At 35.7% G+C, this 19,228-nt stretch overlaps 1 protein-coding gene across 5 annotated transcripts in view; it reads left to right on the top strand.

Annotated features, from left to right (window-relative positions):
• Positions 1–19,228, top strand: part of tefu (Serine/threonine-protein kinase tefu) — a 41,007-nt gene that overhangs the window by 19,857 nt on the left and 1,922 nt on the right. For 4 of the 5 annotated variants that reach the window (XM_087358658.1, XM_087358660.1, XM_087358659.1 and 1 more), the window contains exons 20-44: positions 289–552; positions 911–1,067; positions 1,313–1,437; positions 2,430–2,894; positions 3,509–4,177; positions 4,288–4,428; positions 4,789–5,038; positions 5,631–5,878; positions 6,735–6,909; positions 7,725–7,824; positions 8,471–8,593; positions 9,473–9,581; positions 10,174–10,339; positions 10,506–11,404; positions 12,116–12,450; positions 12,675–12,901; positions 13,266–13,378; positions 13,873–14,011; positions 14,370–14,480; positions 15,145–15,251; positions 15,597–15,713; positions 16,067–16,213; positions 16,459–16,604; positions 17,413–17,519; positions 18,091–18,205. In XM_087358658.1, the coding sequence (XP_087214784.1) occupies positions 289–552; positions 911–1,067; positions 1,313–1,437; positions 2,430–2,894; positions 3,509–4,177; positions 4,288–4,428; positions 4,789–5,038; positions 5,631–5,878; positions 6,735–6,909; positions 7,725–7,824; positions 8,471–8,593; positions 9,473–9,581; positions 10,174–10,339; positions 10,506–11,404; positions 12,116–12,450; positions 12,675–12,901; positions 13,266–13,378; positions 13,873–14,011; positions 14,370–14,480; positions 15,145–15,251; positions 15,597–15,713; positions 16,067–16,213; positions 16,459–16,604; positions 17,413–17,519; positions 18,091–18,205 (5,555 nt within the window). The remainder of the gene's footprint in view (positions 1–288; positions 553–910; positions 1,068–1,312; positions 1,438–2,429; positions 2,895–3,508; positions 4,178–4,287; positions 4,429–4,788; positions 5,039–5,630; positions 5,879–6,734; positions 6,910–7,724; positions 7,825–8,470; positions 8,594–9,472; positions 9,582–10,173; positions 10,340–10,505; positions 11,405–12,115; positions 12,451–12,674; positions 12,902–13,265; positions 13,379–13,872; positions 14,012–14,369; positions 14,481–15,144; positions 15,252–15,596; positions 15,714–16,066; positions 16,214–16,458; positions 16,605–17,412; positions 17,520–18,090; positions 18,206–19,228) is intronic. The other variant, XM_087358661.1, reaches the window with a different exon arrangement.

The following is a 19,228-nucleotide window of genomic DNA, read 5'->3' as shown; positions in this document are numbered from 1 at the left end:
CAGTTTAGGGAGTTTTATTGCAACAAATTGTGACATGAACAAGGTATGCAAAATGCTGATTTGACAATTTTCCTCATGCTTGTATTTGTGTAGAGGGGTAGTAAAACTTACAAATGAGATTTGAAAAAGAAAACTGCATGTTATACACAGTAAATATGGTGTAGTGGTCTATCAGTTATTTATTACACTTGTGAAAAAATAGGTTTAGATTTTTGTTTACATCCTGTAGAGTTGGTGCTGAACTAACTTAATGTTTCCTGTTTTTGAAAACTTGTGATAATATTGCAGGTTGATCCCAATGTTATTTGGGCCACATGGGAGTCTGGAACACCAGTTGTTAATGGTGTAGAAGGTGAAGTAACACCAATTGCAGAAGAAGTGTTAATTCATATCAAGAGTCCATTCCATGAAATGAGGATGACAGCAGTGAAATACATTGGTACTCTTTTCAGCCACCAGAGTGGTGCAAGCCATAATGCAAATCGTCTTGCATGGCAAAAGAGGATGTTTGATAAACTGTGTGTTATAATTATATCATCCTTCATTGTTGAGGTACAGTACAACTGTAACATTTTTTAATAGAATGCTTGTTTGTCAATTAATTGATTGTGTTATTGTGATTAATATAATAAAAACATGATGAAAAACAAGTAACCTGGTTTGTAACGTAACAGACAGATGATGCAGAAATATAATGAATCCACTACAGTTAATTTAAAATATAAGTTTTAATTCAGAATGTATAAATGCATACATTTCAATTAAAAGTCACTAAATAAATAAATAAGAATATCTTGTGTCAGCTGTACATATCTAGAAATTTGTAATAGTATATATAGCAGAATGTCCCAGTCTAGTATTAATGGTTTGTAGTTGGTTACTCTATATATTTTATTTATTCATTGTACAGGGTGATTTAACAATGGAGGAAAAGGTTGATGAAAGTGTAAACCGAACTGCTAGTGCACTGCATTGCTTTGCTGTTCTTATTGTCGTTAGTCCATTCTGGCGTAAGAAGGCATTATTTTCTGTATTGCAGCTTGTGAAGGAGAAGAACTTGAATATAGGTGAGGAAGGGTGACTAATATGTAGGTCTGTAATTAAAAACATAATTTTGACATTCATCACATTACCATTGTGCTATGTTATAAGTTACTAGGAATTTATCCTATGCTAATATGTAAATTCTTTCATATTGCTGACAGTAGCTGAATGTGATGTCATGCTACAAGATGTGAGAGAGAGTATTAATTTTCTTCTGATTTTTACATATTTGATGTATGTAATATAATGTGTTTTTTTTTCTCTCCAGACTTGGTTCGCAAAGTACTTGTGCTTGTGGGTAAGAGCTTGAAATTACCTAATATCACTAAGTTAATGGAGACCAACCTAAATTACATTTTAGTACACTGGAGACAACAACAGTATGCACTTCAGGTACCATAGTAGATACTATATTCTAATTTTTTAAATTGAATTCTTGTACTTCTTCTATAAATCTTTATTTGATACTAGATTAATCACTTAGGAAGACTAGTTTCCTCTCCATGATAAGCAACTTCAAATTAACCATTTGTTGCTAATCACAGCACCAAATAATTATTTTCAAATTACATCCATTTGCTTATGCCATTCACAGAGTCAGTCAGTGCGTGAGCATTGTTATGCCTTGTTATGTTTCAAAACTCATATTTTGGTAATTATTTCTTGTAATCTTTTGTTTGTAAGAATTTAATGGATACAATGTATGGTATTTTTTAAAAAAAATTTATTTTACATTAGAAAATAAATGTAAGTGAATTACATAATAGCATAAATTATGTTATGATGATATCTTAAACATGTTTCTCAATGAAGTTTCAGCACCTAATAAGAGTAATTTCATCTTCCATATTTCTGTTATAGATGTTTTTGAGGCAGTGACTAACAAATAGTAATTCAGTGCACACAGAAAGTGATGTCTGGCCTTCAGTATTCATAATCTAGCAGCAGAACCTACAAGAAGATTCTATGCTACAGTATCTTTATCATTAGAAAAGTTATTAGAATTGGTTTCTTAACACGAATACTCCCTTTACTGCTGCTAGGTTTATAATGATGGTGCTGAAATATCTCTATTGTTTTCCACAAATACTAAATTTCTGTTTCTGAGCCCCAATAGCCTATTTGGATTATGCTGTTTCTGTTTTCATAGAAGTTCTATTGGTTTTAGTGAACAAGTTTAGGCCAACAAACTTCTGCAGCCCTTGTTTCTTTGTCACTCTGATGTCATTTTGTAACATGCATGAAAGTGAAGTAATTCAGTCTGTTAATACTGAAATTTGAATTACAGTACATTTCAGGAATGTGTTGAATTTGAAAGTAATTAGATGTAAATTTTCATGAACATTTTCATTACAACTACTATTTATTATAATTTTGCTTAACAGGATTTTCCATGGGTACTGTTTGATTGCATATCAGATACTGAATTTTTCACCAAGTACCAGGAGGTGATTGTTCCTATTTTACTGCAAAGGGAAGATGATGAATGTTTGGAGATTGTATCTCGTAAAGTTGGCAAGACAATGGCAAAGTTAGCGGAGCTATGCTGCCCCCGTATTATTGCTTGCTGTGTGCCATGTTTTGCTGCTGACTTTTCTGATGGTCTGAAAGACATGGATGTGCGAATTGCAAAACGTCTGTATACAAAGTTACAACAAATTCTTCCTGAGGACAGAATAACTTACCACTTGAACCATCAACTGGATAGGGTTATTGTCCATTTAATGAGACTTCTGTTTGATCCAGAACACTTTGGTAAACTTTGTGGAGTTAGCAAAGAGATCTTGTTTGATCCTGATTTACCATACTTCAGTATTTCCATAATTACAAAAAGTCTTCTGTATCTACAGGTAAGTCAAGGTTTTTCATTGTTCATATTTTTATGTAACTAGCCAGTCCCAGTGATTCAGGGCCTTCAATGAACTGTTGATGGTAGACATTCCTTGCTTTCTGAAACATGAAAGTGTAAAGTGTACCATTGGACAGTATCCTGAACTACTTAAATCCACTATGCTCTATCATACTTATTTTTGTAAAGTCTGTTGTATATATTTCTCATATTTTATGACTCTAAAATGGTATCCCATTGAGGTTTTTCAACCATTCATTTCCCATTTTGCCTCGACCATCCCATGATCTTTCATTTAACCTGATAATATTCGGTGAAGAGTACAGATTACATTATGTTCTGTTTTGTTTTGTAACGTGCAAGTTTTTTATGATGAACGCTTTGTCCCTGGACCAGGTCCAGGTCTGAGGTTAGCTTGACCAGGAGGCCCAACAGGTAGGTTTTCTTTCCTCTTCTGTGTTTGTCATATGATGAAAGCATAATGCATTGTCTTAAATGTTGTGATTTTATAATTTAGATGATGGACAAAGTCCAAAAGAACAGTTTTACATGTTGTAACAGACCTTTGTCAGAAACCTCTAATTTTATTTCCATGTTGTTTTCTGTCTTTGGCAGGAGAATTCTCCAAAACCAGAGCTCTCTCTTGTTGCATACTTGGCTAAAGAAAGTTCAGACTGCATACAGAAGATACTTTTGTGCCTTGCAGTTGATATTCATCAAGTACCAACGCTTGAAGATAAACTAAAGTCTCTCCATCATTATGCTACATTTGCTGATATCTTGGTAAATGAACTAGGTGTCAAAGGAGATGGGCTTAGTGACATGGCCACATTTGTTATCAGAGATGTTTCACATACTCTTATTCATTTAATAAAACATAGTTACCAAAGGAAGGAATTTTCTTTGGCTGTTGCATCATGCCACTTCTACAGGATGTTTTGCAGTAAATGCTTCCCAGCTTGTTCCTCTGTTGTAAAGACATTCCTTCTGGTGATTGTGGGTATTCTTGTGCCACTTGCGAAGTTGAGTTGTGATTTGGGTGCAGAGAGTAGAGCACTACTCAGGTTTCTTGTTGTTGAGAACAGTAAGCACTTATCACCAGCCATTGAGATGCTGGATCCATTCCCAAGAGATGTGATATTTGAAGAAATGCATGAGGTATATACCACAATAGTACAAGCGAAGAGGATGGATACTCTTAAAGAGAGTATTAGGTATTTCCTAAATGCTGGCAATAAGAACCTTGGATGTAGAGCTGAAGGCCTAAAGCATCTGAGGACTCAGGTATTATTAATTTTTTTTGTCAATCTTACTACCTCCTCAGTTTTTCCCTCTTTGCATCATTGCTTAAGGAACTTTTAAAATCACTACTACTATATATGTAATTTTTACAGCTCTCTGAAAAAAAGCAAGAGTTGAATATGCTGTACAAGGAACTGAATGATATGAGAGGATTCTCTGAGGATTGTGCCAAGAGTTTGCTTCATCAGTTGATATGCATGTTGGTTGAACTAACATCTGTACCAGATTCAAGGGTGAGTATAACAGTTCTGGTTTCTTTATCTTTACATGAATCATAAGTTGTGGTACTATATTATGCAGCAGACACATTAAGATAGCTGAAGATGGAGGCAAGTCTATGTGACATTGTAGGATTTGAGGTCCTCTCTGGTGACTGAACAGAGAACTGCAGGAGTGTTAAAGCAATAAATTAGGTTTTTTATCCAGTTTCAATAATTAAACCGCACTGACATTATAGTTTACTGAGAGTTGAAATCGTCATTCTGGGAACACTAGCTTATTAAACAGTGTAGCTGCTGACATTTGTAACAGTTGTATAGTGATCAGGATGGTGTTACAAATGGAATTCATGCTTAATAATGCCCAATTCTCAGATCAGGCAAGAAGCATCAAGATGTTTGGGTGAACTTGGACCTGCTAATCTGACCACCATGATACTGAAGCCAGAAGAAAGCCAGGAATTACAAGGGAATGTGTTTGGAAACAGCTCCATTTTGATGTTCACAGCTCACATTTTGAGTGTTCTGGTGGACTTTCTAGTCGATGAGAACATCATCGTGGTGGAAGCAGCTAGTGCAGCTCTGTATAAGATCCTTGCATCTCGAGAAGGTCAACAGGTCATAGGTAAATTTTATGTCTTTGCGAGTTGAATGTAAGAAATTAATTGATGGAGATTTTAAAATAAAGCCACTCCCAGTATTTCTTCTAAGGACCTGAGTTTTAATGAAAATATAGAACTCAAAAGATGTAGTTTTTATATATATTCATTGGTGTGAAATATGGTCTCTTACTCTGGGGAAAGGACATACATTCCAAGCATTTTAAAATGAAGTGCTTAGGAAAATACTTGGACCTAGGAAGAATGAAGTAAATGGGCATATTGATTAACTGTGTTTTGTATAGGTCATCTGTTATTGTTAAGACAATGAAGTCTAAGAGGTTACAATGGGCTGGGCACATAGGATAGGTTTTAAGGAAATGAACACAATGTCATATGGTGTACTTTTATTTTAGTGGTATTGAATCCTTGGGTTCTACTATCAGAAGTTAGTTAACTTTGAGTTTAAGTTTCATAGTACTTGTTTCAGATTCAAATTATAAAGAATTTTCATATTTCATATTGTTATGTTAACACTCGTAGTGTGTTGCTAGCACATCTTTAATAACATATGGATTTTTGTGTAAGATAAATGTGTTTGTGACTACTTGGTTTTAGCAGGTACCAGTGGATTTGATAACCAGTATATAATACCATTCAAGGCAGACAGAAATACAAGACATGATTCATCACTGACTGTAAATGAGGACAAATTCAATGAAACAGTAGATGTAGATTGCCTGTGGTGTCCTGTGGAAGAATGTAGCCATGAGAAATGGGTCACTTCTTTGGTGTGCACTATCTTGAAAACATTCCCACAGGAAAATTGCTTTATCTCACAGTTAGTTCCTGTTTGCAGTGCAAAGGTAAGCATGATACAGAGATGTACTATTATGTTACAAATCAGTCTGTCTGCAAGCCACAAATAAGCATGCCAGTCAATTCTAGAAGAGTGGCTTTCAAAAAAAGAAATGTTTACAACTCTACCACTCAAACAAATTGATAAAGGGGGGTAACACTTTTCTTTAGAATGTGTCCAATATTTTAGCCTTTGTAGCCCCTGTCTGCCAGGCAAGAGTCTGGAAATTACTTGTAGAGTAGGATTGATTAAGCGACAGGGAAGATGGTGGTTGGCATTAGGAATTTTCATCTTGTGAGCTCCATAGCTTTTGGTGTTCCTGGCAGTCTAAATGTTGTCAGAGTTAAGGATCAGGGAAGGCACATGGAAAGAACTATGTCAGATGTGGCCAGTTAAAAATCCATATTTGTTATGGGTGTACCTTACCTGTACATCACAAAGTCAGGAAGGTAAAGCATGAAATTACATTGATCTGAATGTATGTGATAGTTGATTCATTATACAAATATTGTTGCCCATTGCCCTTTGTTTGTGGTGTGTATGATATACATGACATTCTGCGAGCTGGCTCTGCTCCCTTCTTCAGGTGATTGGTTGTCATACTGACATCTGTTTTTACATTTTTGTTTTTTGTCATGCATTTGAACCCTGGACCTCTTGATAACTAACATTTGTGGTCTCATCAATTCCCAAGATCTCTTCCAACCTTGCAAGGTGTTGGAATATTCTTTTGAGGTAGGAGTAGATTGAGGTGGATTTTTATACTCCTAGTAATAAGAAAACATTACATAAAACTTTACAGTATGTGAGTAATGTTGCAATATAATCAAACTGTTTTGAAGTTGGTGTACTTTTCATTGCAGGTATCATTTGCAGAGCAAATACTGCCATTATTAGTGTATCTTGTTCTAAGCACAGGCAGTGAAGTCTGTAACATCATCATGAATAGATCCATTTGCTACTTCTTCAGGAGTCACTTTGAGGCCTGTGTCCAACTGGACAAAGGACATAGCACTTCTCCATTGCCAGTTCTCAGACGTGAGTTTTCAGTACTTGTGTTTTTGTGTAAGACAATACTATGCTTATTTCTGCATGAAAAAGGCAGCATTCTTGTAGGGTGCTAATATAAATTGCAAGAAACCAAATCTTTGGAATTTAGCATGTAAAATGCAGTGAAAATTAATTACTGTATGCATGCATTTTCTCACCACATTATTAACCCAAGCTCCAAATTACATCATGAGTTATTGCACTGCTCTATGCCAATAATACTCTATCATTTATTTAATTGACTGGTTAATATTATGTTCCAAGCATTTAGGTCTTTCCCCCAATAAAGCTTTTTGCATGTGGGATTTACAGTGCCATTGAGGAGAAATAATTACTGCATTGCTTTAAATCATCATTTTTCTGAAATAAGTTTGCAATTAAAAAAACACTTCCAGAATGTTTGTATAGGCAGGCTTTATATTCTTGGGTACAAAGTGATCTTCAAAACATTTGCATAAGGTTTTCAGTATTCTTATTGAACACATGTGGAAGCCTGTCCCTTCAAGAAGGCATTAAATATAACTGCGTAATTTTCAGCTGATTAGAAGTGCACTTAAAGCTCTTAGCAAAACCTATTTTACTCTGTATTTTGTTTTTCCTACGGAAATTCACTATATGAATAATAATTAATTTTATGTTTATGTTTTGTCTGATGTTTTCTGTGTAATGGAAGCTTATGTTATGATGTTCTCACTGCTGTAACATGTATACAAACTCCAGTAAAAACTCAGTAAAGAATATTCTGCATATGCAAATGTTGTTAACACGTAATGTTAGTTGACATTATTGTTTGTTGTTTTTAGATTGTAAGGAGCAGGTGTGTTTCAATAGAGCATCTGTACAGTGTATGCTAAATGTTGTACATTTTGCACGACTTCAGAAATGTTTGAAGCCCAAAGAAAGGTAAGATACAGGACAGTTTGATACTACAATCTTAAATGTGCTTTGCATATGTGCAAACTCACAATTTATAGCCACTACATTATGCTATAGTGACACATGGCAGGTAGACCACATGAACCATTACACAGCTGGTAAAGGCTCAACATTCAATTTCTCTGCCAGATATGAGTAGGGTGATAGTTTGTACAAAAGTGTCTATGCAAATAATGATTCATCAGCAGTCTCTTGGGAAAAGTATCGAAAGAGTAGAAGTAAATACGGTGACCTTTGTTGTGAATGTGTGCATAATGAGCAGATTATATTTTGTGATGTCCGCAAATTGAAGCTATCACTATGCTAAACATACTAATTACCTGGCATAATAACTATTATTCTTCTGGTAGCACACTGTTTTCACTAGTATACCATGCTTTAGTTTGTTAGGCGTACGTAATCCTCTCCTAAGCATCTGAGGAATTCCCCCTGTAAAATAAGAAGAAGAGAGTGTTCAAGCTGGATGTGCAGGACATGTTTCTGTCATACCTTAAAAGTAAAGTTCTGGTGTTTTTCCTCCACATCTCATTTAATATTTACAGCAATAGTAACCGTTGCAGAAGAAGGAAAAATTGTTTCCTCATTACAGTTGCTGATAATTGTAATTTTACAGGAAGGAAGGCACAAATTCTCAATGTTTGGAATTGAATTATCTACATGTTGCCCAGGCTGCTCAGTTTTGTTCTGCATACTTTACATCAATCTTGTATGCTGAACTGTGGTGTGATGACAGCAGGTATGTTCTTATTTATTATTGTCTTTGAAGAAGGTAGAAGTTATAACAGAATTAATTTTCACGCAGGCATTAATGAAATGATGGACAAACAAGTGTACTGGATGGAAGAGAAGTTTATTCTAAAGTAAGTGAACTGCATTTTCATCAAACTTATGATTCATAATATTAATGAAGATTTGTTTTTAAAACCTATTCAGTTTATATTTAATTTATGGGGGGAGGGGGTTTTCTTTCTCCCCCCACAGTCAGCCATCTACTGCAGAATTTATTTTCTTTCAGCATTGATTCACTAACCATGAAATCAGCAGTGGGCTGTCTAAGCACCAGTGCCATGCACATTACAAATAATTATCTACAAATATTGTTACTACTAGCTCATCTAAACATACTTATTTACATTATAAATATTGTAGGATTTGAATTTGATGTGTTAAATTTCGAGAGATATCATAATCTCCTGTATTGTATATTTACAATTATAATTTATATAGGACATGTTAAAAACCAAATTTTATAAACTCATGGGAAAAGTTGTATTGTTGAGTCTTGTCATGTGCAGTTAACATTTTAATTGTGAGTATGAAATTTTGACTTCCCCAGGAAAAATTCTCAACCCTGATATTGATAGTGTTAACTGGTTTGCAGTTATATCAATGCTTGTGTTTAGGTGTTGCAAAAGATCCTCTAGTAAACATCTACAATATTCAGGTTATATTTGTGCTGCATGTTTGTTCATATTTAATATATGTATTTAGTGGTGACAAAGTGCAATAGGCCATCAGTTGGATTGATACAGAATAAAGATCTGACAGTTTTCAAAATGTCAGATTTTACTCTGTTTTGAGACAACTGATTGAATTGTGTTATGGTGTGTTTCAGGGAAAGCATGGACATTGATTGTGCTGGTGGCCAGTCTCTCTCATCACTAGAGTACATCTGTGACAGAAGTGCACAAAATGGAGAGACACTTCAAAATATACTGAAAGAGGTAAAATAAATCGTTACATGTACTATATTTTTTAGTGTAAACTGTGTTATCCTTCAATATGGCTATCTTCTGGGTTGTTGTGCAGTATACTCTAGTAGAAGAGTACCGATGTGTAAGAGGCAGTAAGCATCGATAAAACATTAGTAAACTTCTACCAGACTACATGGTACAACAACTGAGAAGACAGAGTCATCTTCATAATCATAGATTTTACCTGTGGTTCCCTTGTCGAAATTTTTACAACAGTTCATTAACTGGTAGCTGCAAACACTGTAAGATGTTACTGCACAATACTAATAGTGTTCCTTATTGTATTTTGTTATGTGTACAACTTTTATTGCAGTACACTTTCTCCATATGTGCCATCCTAGGAGATGTTGCTTTTTTGTTGTGTGGACTGTTTACTAACCTTTATTGGGTGTGTACCATGGCTTACAGACACCCTAACAGACCATGCATTATACTAACATAATAGTAAACCGTTAACCTTGAGTTAAATTCTGGCTGTCAGCCCCGTAGTATGGGGTTTAAATTCCCCATACCTGTACCATAAATGTTAATTAAATTGTGATTTATGATGTTTTATATAAAGGCTTACAAGAAGATTGGTGATGATGATGCTGTATATGGGTGTGGCTCTTCACATATATTGGATCCTCAATCACGTATTAGTCACTATGAGCTAACTGGTAATTGGCAAAATGTGCTTCTCTCATATGACTTTTTGCTGTCCAGTGGGAATGAAGATGCAACAGGAGGTGTGTTTGTTCTTGCATTTGAAGTGTGGTGTATTCAGTTAATCTTTCTTTTTAAAGTGGTGGATTGAAAGGAAATTCCTTTTCATATGTATCAAAGTGAAACATGATGTGTATAGCATTAGAGGTGACAATATGTACTACATTACCATACATCTTTTTCTTTTAGGTATGCTGTATGCATTGAAGAGGCTTGGTCTGTATCATATTCAAAATTCTTATCTGACTGGTGGGATTCATTCTGAATATGAGGATTACCAATATGAATGTGGATGGAGACTTGGTCAGTGGAATCTGTTATCCACAGAGAACAGTAAAAAATTATGTGGTAGTGAAACAGATGTTGCTAGTGGCCTGGAGTCACTGATAGCAAAAGGAGAGTATGAGAAACATCACTACATGTCACTGAAAGCAATGCGTGATTTAGATTTTACAAGTGTTGAAAGAGCGGTGGCAGCAGCGAGAAAGTATGTTATAGATTCTTTAGCACATGCAAGCTTGGAATGTAGCAAAAATCTCTATCATGCCCTGTCACAGCTTCAAACATTGCAGGAGATAGAAGACTTTGTGTCGGCTTGGAAGTCGGGAGAGGTTGATAATGTAGAAACAGTTCTGGATAAGTGGAATAAGCAGGGGCAGCTTAATCTCAGTGAATTTCAATACATAGAACCAATCCTTGCACAGCGGGCAGTGTTGTTACATAATGCAGTGCTGGTAGAGAGGAATGATGAAATGAAACAGCAGTTAGCTGTATACTTAGCAGATATTCAACTTAGCACAGCTAAACTGGCACGGACTGAGGGCTGGCATCACGTAGGATATCGTTGTCTTTGTATGTTGTCACAAGTTGGAAGATTGTCATCAGTTGCTCAGGGACAGTTGAAGCTAGAGCAAGCACAGTTATCATGGGGGAAAGGTGATCATGAAGTTGGGAGGTGTATCCTTCGTTCACTCCTTGGTGAACTGTCTTTGATTGGTGATGGAACTGATGAGGATAAATTACTTTATTCCTCTGCTCTTACACTGTATGGCAACTGGATGGTTGAAACCAGATCTGAAAACTCTCAGGTAAAGTTTGATATTTCACTTTGACATTGAAGTCATACTGACATATACTTAAATTTTGTGAAGTGAAATATAGGTGTCCATGCTGACATGATTTTAAATAATGGTACATGAAAATTGTCTTTTGTGTTCTCATTAAGACCGTACAAGTTTAACACCATTAATGAGAATCATTTTATATCCAAGCAAGTGAAATTATAACTGAGGAATTTGCATTTCTGTAAATAGAGTGTTATTTTAACAACAAGAAATTATACTGTTAACCAAGCATGCCTTTATTATTGAAGGAGAAGGGGGTGGAATGTTAGTTGAATTAAGAAGTTGACATAGGATTAAACAATGTTATATTAAGTGAGGTTTCACATTTAGATGGCTGTCTTTTGGGTTGTTGCGCTGTGAAGTCTCGTAGAAGTTTTCCGACATTTCAGAGGTCCTTGCTGCCTCTATCATTGCCCTGATGATGGAGGGAGCAAGGACCTTGAAATGTCAGTAAACTTCAACCAGACTACATGGCACTACAACCCAAAAGATAGACATATTTACAATTTTATTAGAAAATTGTTTGCAAACATGAGAATAAAAGACTGTGAGTTGGAAATATATTTCAAAGAATAACCTTTCTGAAAATTATAATGTTAGAATATTTTTGATTTAAACATATTTTTCACTATTAAAGTTTAGGTATAAATGGACTGTCTTCTGTTCCACGTGTAGATGATTGTTGATCGTTACTTCAAGAAAGCCCTGCACGTCCTAGATGGAGTGAAGTACAGTGAGGAGAGCCATTTGGAGACATACTCTTCACTGGCACGGTTTGTGGATGCAGAGTATCAGCAACTCATGGGAATACTGAATTCATCTGCATTTGAATCAAAACAGCAGTTCATGACTAAAGCCAGGGAGGAGGCAGAGAAACTACAACAACAGAAGAATAAGACAAAGGATGAGAATAGGAAGATACACATGTGCCAGAAAATGAGCAAAATTGATGAGGCAGAGATGAAGAACAGGGAGAAGGAAAAAAATGTATACCTGATAGATGCCTTGAAGTGAGTAGGTCTGTCTGCGTTGGAGGCTCTTTTTAATTTACAGTGAAATATTTATTACATTCCATGGTTCCATAAATTAGTCACATGACAATGTGAAGTGGAATAAGTCATAATAATACAATACATATATACAAGTACAGTTCAAACTATTATAAAGATTTCACATAAAATAAAGATTCTTGTAAAAACTCATTTTAGGACATAAAGCTATTTCTTGCGTTTAGGTATTACCTCTTGAGCCTTGAACATGGGGTCCAGCATAGCTTGCAGGTTTTTCGCTTGACTTCTCTCTGGCTAGAGAACACTACACATGAAGAGGTCTGTAAGGTGCTGAGGCAACATTTACATCGCATTCCAAGCTACAAGTTTTTGCCTGTCTTACCACAGTTAGCACCCCGGATAAGTAACAGCATGTCGGACCCATTTGTCAGCGAATTAAGTGCATTGTTACGTAAGTTTTCTGAGATCATGTAAGAAATAATCCTGTATGAGGTTCTGATTCTCTTCTTGGTGGCTTTAGCAGACAAATCAGGATTGAGTAGAAATTGTGCAGAGGCAGTGGGCTTGTCACTCACTACTTAAAAAATGCACTCTTTAAGACGGGTCAATGGCCCAACCCTTGTAGTAGTTGATGATGTATGCATAGCAGTTAGTGATAGGTGACTATGAATGTCACTCTGTATTCCACATAGTTATTGTATTTTTTCTTTTGTTGATCAGTCTGATGAATTTAAGTCTTAAGTTTTGTGTTTGTGTATTAATAGCTATAAGGCAGTAACTCTGAAGAAACTGACAGTCTCTTTTTCATTACACAGAACGCTGTGCTATCGAGCATCCCCACCATACACTACCTATAATCCTTGCATTAGCCAACTCATACAGAGATCAAGATTTTACTGGTGGCAGACAGAATGAAAGGAAGTCAGAGGTATGTCAGATCCCAAACTGATGACTGTATTTGCACAGACATAACAGAAATTTTCAAAGCACACTTAATGATTCTCTAAATGTTTATGACAGCAATTAAGTTGATTCATTATACCAGTATTATATTGCACATTACCCATTTTTTTAGGTATATTTCATATGCAGTTTGATTTGTAAGTTGCAGGATTTCACAGTGGTGAGTTTGAAGATGGTTGTCTTCTGGGTTGTGCCATGTAGTCTGGTAGAAGTTTACTGACATTTCAGAGGTCAATGAGGTCAATGTTGCGGTACTTGGAGATGGACCAAATTAATTGGATGTATGAGAAGAAAGATACTCAAAAACTTGTTTTTCCTTAGGTGGACTTTACATATTGAAGGAGATTTATTGTGATAAAGTTTGGAAACCAGTAGATTACCTTTAAAGGTTTCTTTTCACATTCATAGCAGCCTGTATAGACTTTTTCTTTTTACCTTGTGCTGTATTTGTTTTGTTAGCCTCGAGTGCTAGGTGCTCGAAACATAGTGCAGTGCTTAAATGCATGTGATGAAGTCAGGGCCATTCTGACACAGATGGAGGGTGTGGCAACAGCACTTATTAAGCTGGCATATTGTGAAGTAGAAGGCAAAAGTAAATGTAAGTTACTGAAGAGTTTAATCTGTTAAATTATGAGGACTTCTCTACAGATACCTGCATCATGTTGTAGGATGAAGTAGGCTGATATTCTTAATTACAGTTACAAGAATGTGCCAGTCCTAATTGGCTGGGTAGGTTTTCATTATTTTGTAAATATGTTAATATGTACAGTATGTCAAAGTGTTAGGAGAAAAACTGAGTTAATTAAAAATATCACATTGATTGGCCTGGGATTTACTCATGTTTCTACTGTGAGACGCCACAACCTATAATGTAAGTTTGCCAGTTTTTAAAAATTTGTCAAGATGTGTCTATTCATATTATTTCAATTTTGTTACATAAATTGTATTAATTTTAGCATATCCTATTGAGAGGACCCTCCTGAAGCAGTTAGAAGACAATGACCTGGTGCTTGTGCCTACTCTGACAATACCAGTAAAAAATAATTGCCAGTATGATGACATTATTGGTAAGTTTAATGTATCCTTGGAAATTATATGCAGGAATTTACTCTGCTAAATGTACTTCACTGAATCACTAGTTTTAGAGGTGTTGACTTTGTTCACTTTACCTGATTACCCTTTCCCCTTATTTTAAAACAACTAACTGTCTGGACATGATCCATTGTCTTGTTTTTTGTTAAAGAATCAAACGTTTTTGAGGTAGGGCTAACTAGCTCTATCATTTGGTCCCAACAGACGGAAACAGATTCCAGTCACTGGAACAGAAAATAAAGATGATGGATAATTTTCAGAGAATATGTTGTTTTGACATCATTGTCACAATGCTTCAGATTTAGTCCACTTATTTTGTTATCTTTTTGACCTATGTTAGTGTCAGTCACATTTCTATGCATCCTGCAGAAAATTTCCATAGTAGGTATTAGCTCTGCTTATGGTATACATGTGCAACAGAAGAGTCAAAACTATTATGACATAACCTGTAGAACACCCTACAATAAAATAAACTACTCTTATTAAGTAAAACCCACTTTGAAATTCACATTTCCACATGCAAGACTTTATGAGAAAATCTATACAACCATCTAACTTCTCAGTTCAATCTGAGTTTTGATAAATTATCACCATATACTGTTCTTCACTAGATAAAATAAAATCTGTTTTCTTTTCTAGGAATTCACAGATATGTTGAGACCTTTTCTCTTGTTGGTGGAGTGAATGCACCAAAGAAAGTAGGATGTGTTGGCACAGATGGAATAGAAAGACCACAACTGGTTAAGGTAGAGTTTGTACTTACTGTTACTTGTACAAAAAAGAAAAATATGTGTTTTTACATATGGGAAAAAATAGAACTTAGCTCCTTCGACTGGGGATGTGCAAACAACGGAGCTGTATCTCTCTTAATAAGAATGGTATTCATTCAAAGTTGATACATTTAAATGCCCAACATGTAATGTCTCTTCAGAAGGCATTGTGATTTGAAGGGAAGTTTAAAATATTTTAATACATGACATTGAAATTTTTATTCAAAAATTTATGTTTATAAATTCGTTTCTAAATAGTTGAGAGATGAATAATATTTTCTGATAGAAGTCACAGTTTTATAACATGCATTCTGATTTCAGGGAAAAGATGATCTTCGTCAAGATGCTGTGATGCAGCAAGTGTTTAGTATATTAAACACACTTCTGAAGAACAATAAGGAAACACAGAAAAGAAAGCTCCTTATCAGAACTTACAAAGTAAGTAAATTCCAGTGAAATTGAGTGATAATGCACTTTATTACTGCATGATATTTCTTTTTTATCTTTTAGAGTCCTTTCTAACTAATGCTGGCCTTTCAGACTTGTAGGTATATTGTGATTTAAATATCATTAAATTGAACGTTGATTTTCTTCTAGCCTTGTGTTTGTTTTATAGGGGTTAATGGAAAGGAATGAATACATTAAAGAAATTTAATTGCTAGAGTAAGGATATCATTATTAGAATACCTTTGTCTCAAAAGTTTTTAATTTAGCTATGTATATTGTGTAATAGATTTTTATCATTTTCTTTTTGGATGTTTTGTAATAAAGGAAGTGACGAACTGTTACAGGTGGTGCCTCTGTCACAGCGAAGTGGAGTTCTGGAATGGTGTCAGAATACTGAGCCAATGGCCACATACCTGATAGGGCCTAATGGTGCTCATCGCAGATATTATCCTCAAAACCTCACGCCTCAGGCCTGCAGGAAGGCCATGATGGTATGTACAAGGGGAATTAAAAAAACTAAACGCGGTATTCGAATATTTTGTTGTATCACTGCTGAAACCTGGTCATTCTGTAGGTAAGAGCCAGACAGTGACATCCTTTGAATGTGGTTCAGTTGTAATCCATTTGTGGTGAGTGAGTGTAGCTTAAAGATGGGTGCTATACTAGAGGTTTCCACTAATATATTTTCAGTAAGAAAAACTATAAACAATTAACATATTGACTTTAATATTGATAGGATGTGGCACAAAGCTCAAATGAAAGGAAACTTCAAACTTACATTAATATCTGCAAGTCATTTAATCCAGTCTTCCATTACTTCTTCTTGGAGAATTTCCCAACACCTGGAGTTTGGTTTGAGCGAAGACTTGCCTATATTCACAGGTAAGGAAATCAGTGCATTGTCATTTATTAAGCCTGTTAGTTACAGTTTACAATGTTTGATGAGACTGGTCCAATGTCCACCTCTAAATATCTTTACTTTAGTTTTACCATTTTACATTCTGTACTTCCATTTAAACTATCCTGTTATCTCATGTCTCTGCTACCTCCAGTTTGTGATTTATTCCTTCTCATATTTAATCATCGATCTTATCCATTTCTCTTTATACCTGTTTAAATATAGCTCAGCTTTTCTTCAATTTTAATTATCTTTAATTGTAGGTATCCTGATTCCATTTTCTGGGTCAGTAGTTATGAATCTTTTATCTACAAGTTCATCTCTCCAACTTCTAGTTTCATCACACCTTCTAGTATGTGGCTCCAGCCTTCTTATTTATTACATGTAGGGCACATTCCATGATCTGTATTTCTGCCAACATTGTGCAGTCTCAAGAATAGGTTCTTCCACTTCTGTGGTCATTACTTCATGAACCCATTTTTACTTTCTTCATGCAGCCTTATAACTTAAGTTGGTTTCCTGAGTATTTACCCATTACCTTCTTGTTGTTAGTCTCCCATTAAGTAGTCTGAATGCTATGTGTAATGCTGTGTTTCGTACTCTGCGCTTTTTCATTTGCATAATATGAGCAAAATAGTTCTGCAGGTGTCTGCTCTGAACTCTATGATACTACATTAAATTATTACTTCATTAGATCTCATTATGCCCATGTTTGCTATAAGCAACTTAATTTTGTAGAAATTTATTCATTATTATATTAAATGCATCCCAGCAACTTTATTTTTCTTGTAGTGTGGCAACATCATCCATGATTGGTTATATCTTGGGACTAGGTGACAGACACACTGTGAATATTTTGGTGGACAAATCTACAGCTGAAGTGATTCATATTGATTTTGGTAAGTTGCAAAAGATGGAATAATGTGACATTTTTCATGGATTTACAGACAACTATTCAGTGAGATGTCTAATGCAATTTTGAAATGTAAGAATTATCTTCAGATCATTTTAAATTGTGCTGTGTTGACATTATATTCCAGTTACTTTACAGATTTTGAGTAGGAAATTTCATATGCAAGGAGGCTACCAGACCACAGCAATATTTCCAAATAAAACAGGATTAGTTTGTTAATTATAAAGATGGGGGGGGGGGGGGTCTGCAGTGGCCGCGCGGTCTGAGGCGTGGGCCTTGTGCCGCTCGGTCGCGGGGACCGTGGGTTCGAACCCCACTCAAGCCATGGATGTTTGTACGTGTTTTTCTATGTTGTGCTGTCCTGTGTACAGGTAGAGGCCATGCGACGGGTTGATCCCTCGTCCAAGGAGTCCTACCGAATGTCTATAGATCAAGCCAACGAAAAGTTGGGACCTGCAGTGCTCATGCGTTTGAAGAATGGGTCGTTCCCAGTATCCCAGTATTATAAAGATGACATTGGATGCTGTTACTATGCAATGCTTCTCTTAACTTTATAGGAATTGCTTTTGAGCAAGGCCATATTCTGCCTACTCCTGAAACTGTACCCTTCAGACTCACAAGAGATGTAGAAGATGGCTTGGGTGTGTCTGGAATAGAAGGAGTTTTCAGAAGGTAATACCTATCATGATGATTATATCCACCTGTAATGTAAAGTATTCTTAAAGAATATCATCAAGCCTGTATTGATGTCTGAAATTCAGAGGCATGAAAATTGAGGCATATTGATGTAAAAAATTTAAATGTAAATATCTTGGTATCTAAGTTTGAAATTTGTAACATTGCTTTTACACCCTAACCCTTGTTGTATCGTAAGACATGTCTTAAGTTTGTGGTTGAAGTCCCAGTTAGAAAGCCTGCTACTTTTATACTATGTAAATTAAACAAATTAGAAAGGAATAAATAATTATCAGTCTTACATTATAATTAACCATACAAAACTGTAGTACTGCATCATGTTTTTATTAACTATTGCGAATGTATCTCATGTCTCTGTCATTAAATATTTACTACATTAGCATCAGTTTCTTGGCTCATTTTTTTAGTCTGGTGTGATATGTCAAGAGTGCAATTTTAAAATTGAATAATATATTACAAAACACAATTTACATAAATTGCCTTCCTTATAAGTTAATGGTAGGAATGTAGGTATTTCTTATGCTGTTTGTAAGTGTGGTATCTATATACCACTGTTATGGGTCTGCAGATACAGAGACAAATGACCAATTTCAGACATAGTCTAGTCCCTGCAATTTACAGGGATAGCTCAGTCAGTATAGTGACTGGCTACAGACTGGGCGACCAGGTTCGATCCTTGATGAGGGCAGAGGATTTTTCCTCTAGCTTCTACATCCAAACCGGCTCTGGGGCCCACCCTGCCTCCTATCCAGTGGGTAACGGGGTCCTTTCCCGGGGGTAAAGCACGGCCGGGGCGTGATGCTGACCACTCAACCCCATCTAGTGCCAAGGTCAAGAGAGGAGCTATACCTCCACTCCCTCCAAGCGCCTGCATGATGTATAATGGGACAACTTTACTTTACTTTTACACTGATTTCCCTGTTTTCCAGCTTACTTTATTTGTACCATAACTTATAAAGGTGACATTTTTTGCAGCGTGTTTCCTTTTCTGAAGTGGCC

This window comes from Zootermopsis nevadensis, unplaced genomic scaffold (genome assembly GCF_977971745.1).
Source record: "Zootermopsis nevadensis isolate Lab colony 2312 unplaced genomic scaffold, Znev_1.0 Znev_ptg000030l, whole genome shotgun sequence".
NCBI classification, from domain to species: Eukaryota; Metazoa; Arthropoda; class Insecta; order Blattodea; family Termopsidae; genus Zootermopsis; species Zootermopsis nevadensis.
This window is presented reverse-complemented; position numbering and strand designations above follow the sequence as displayed.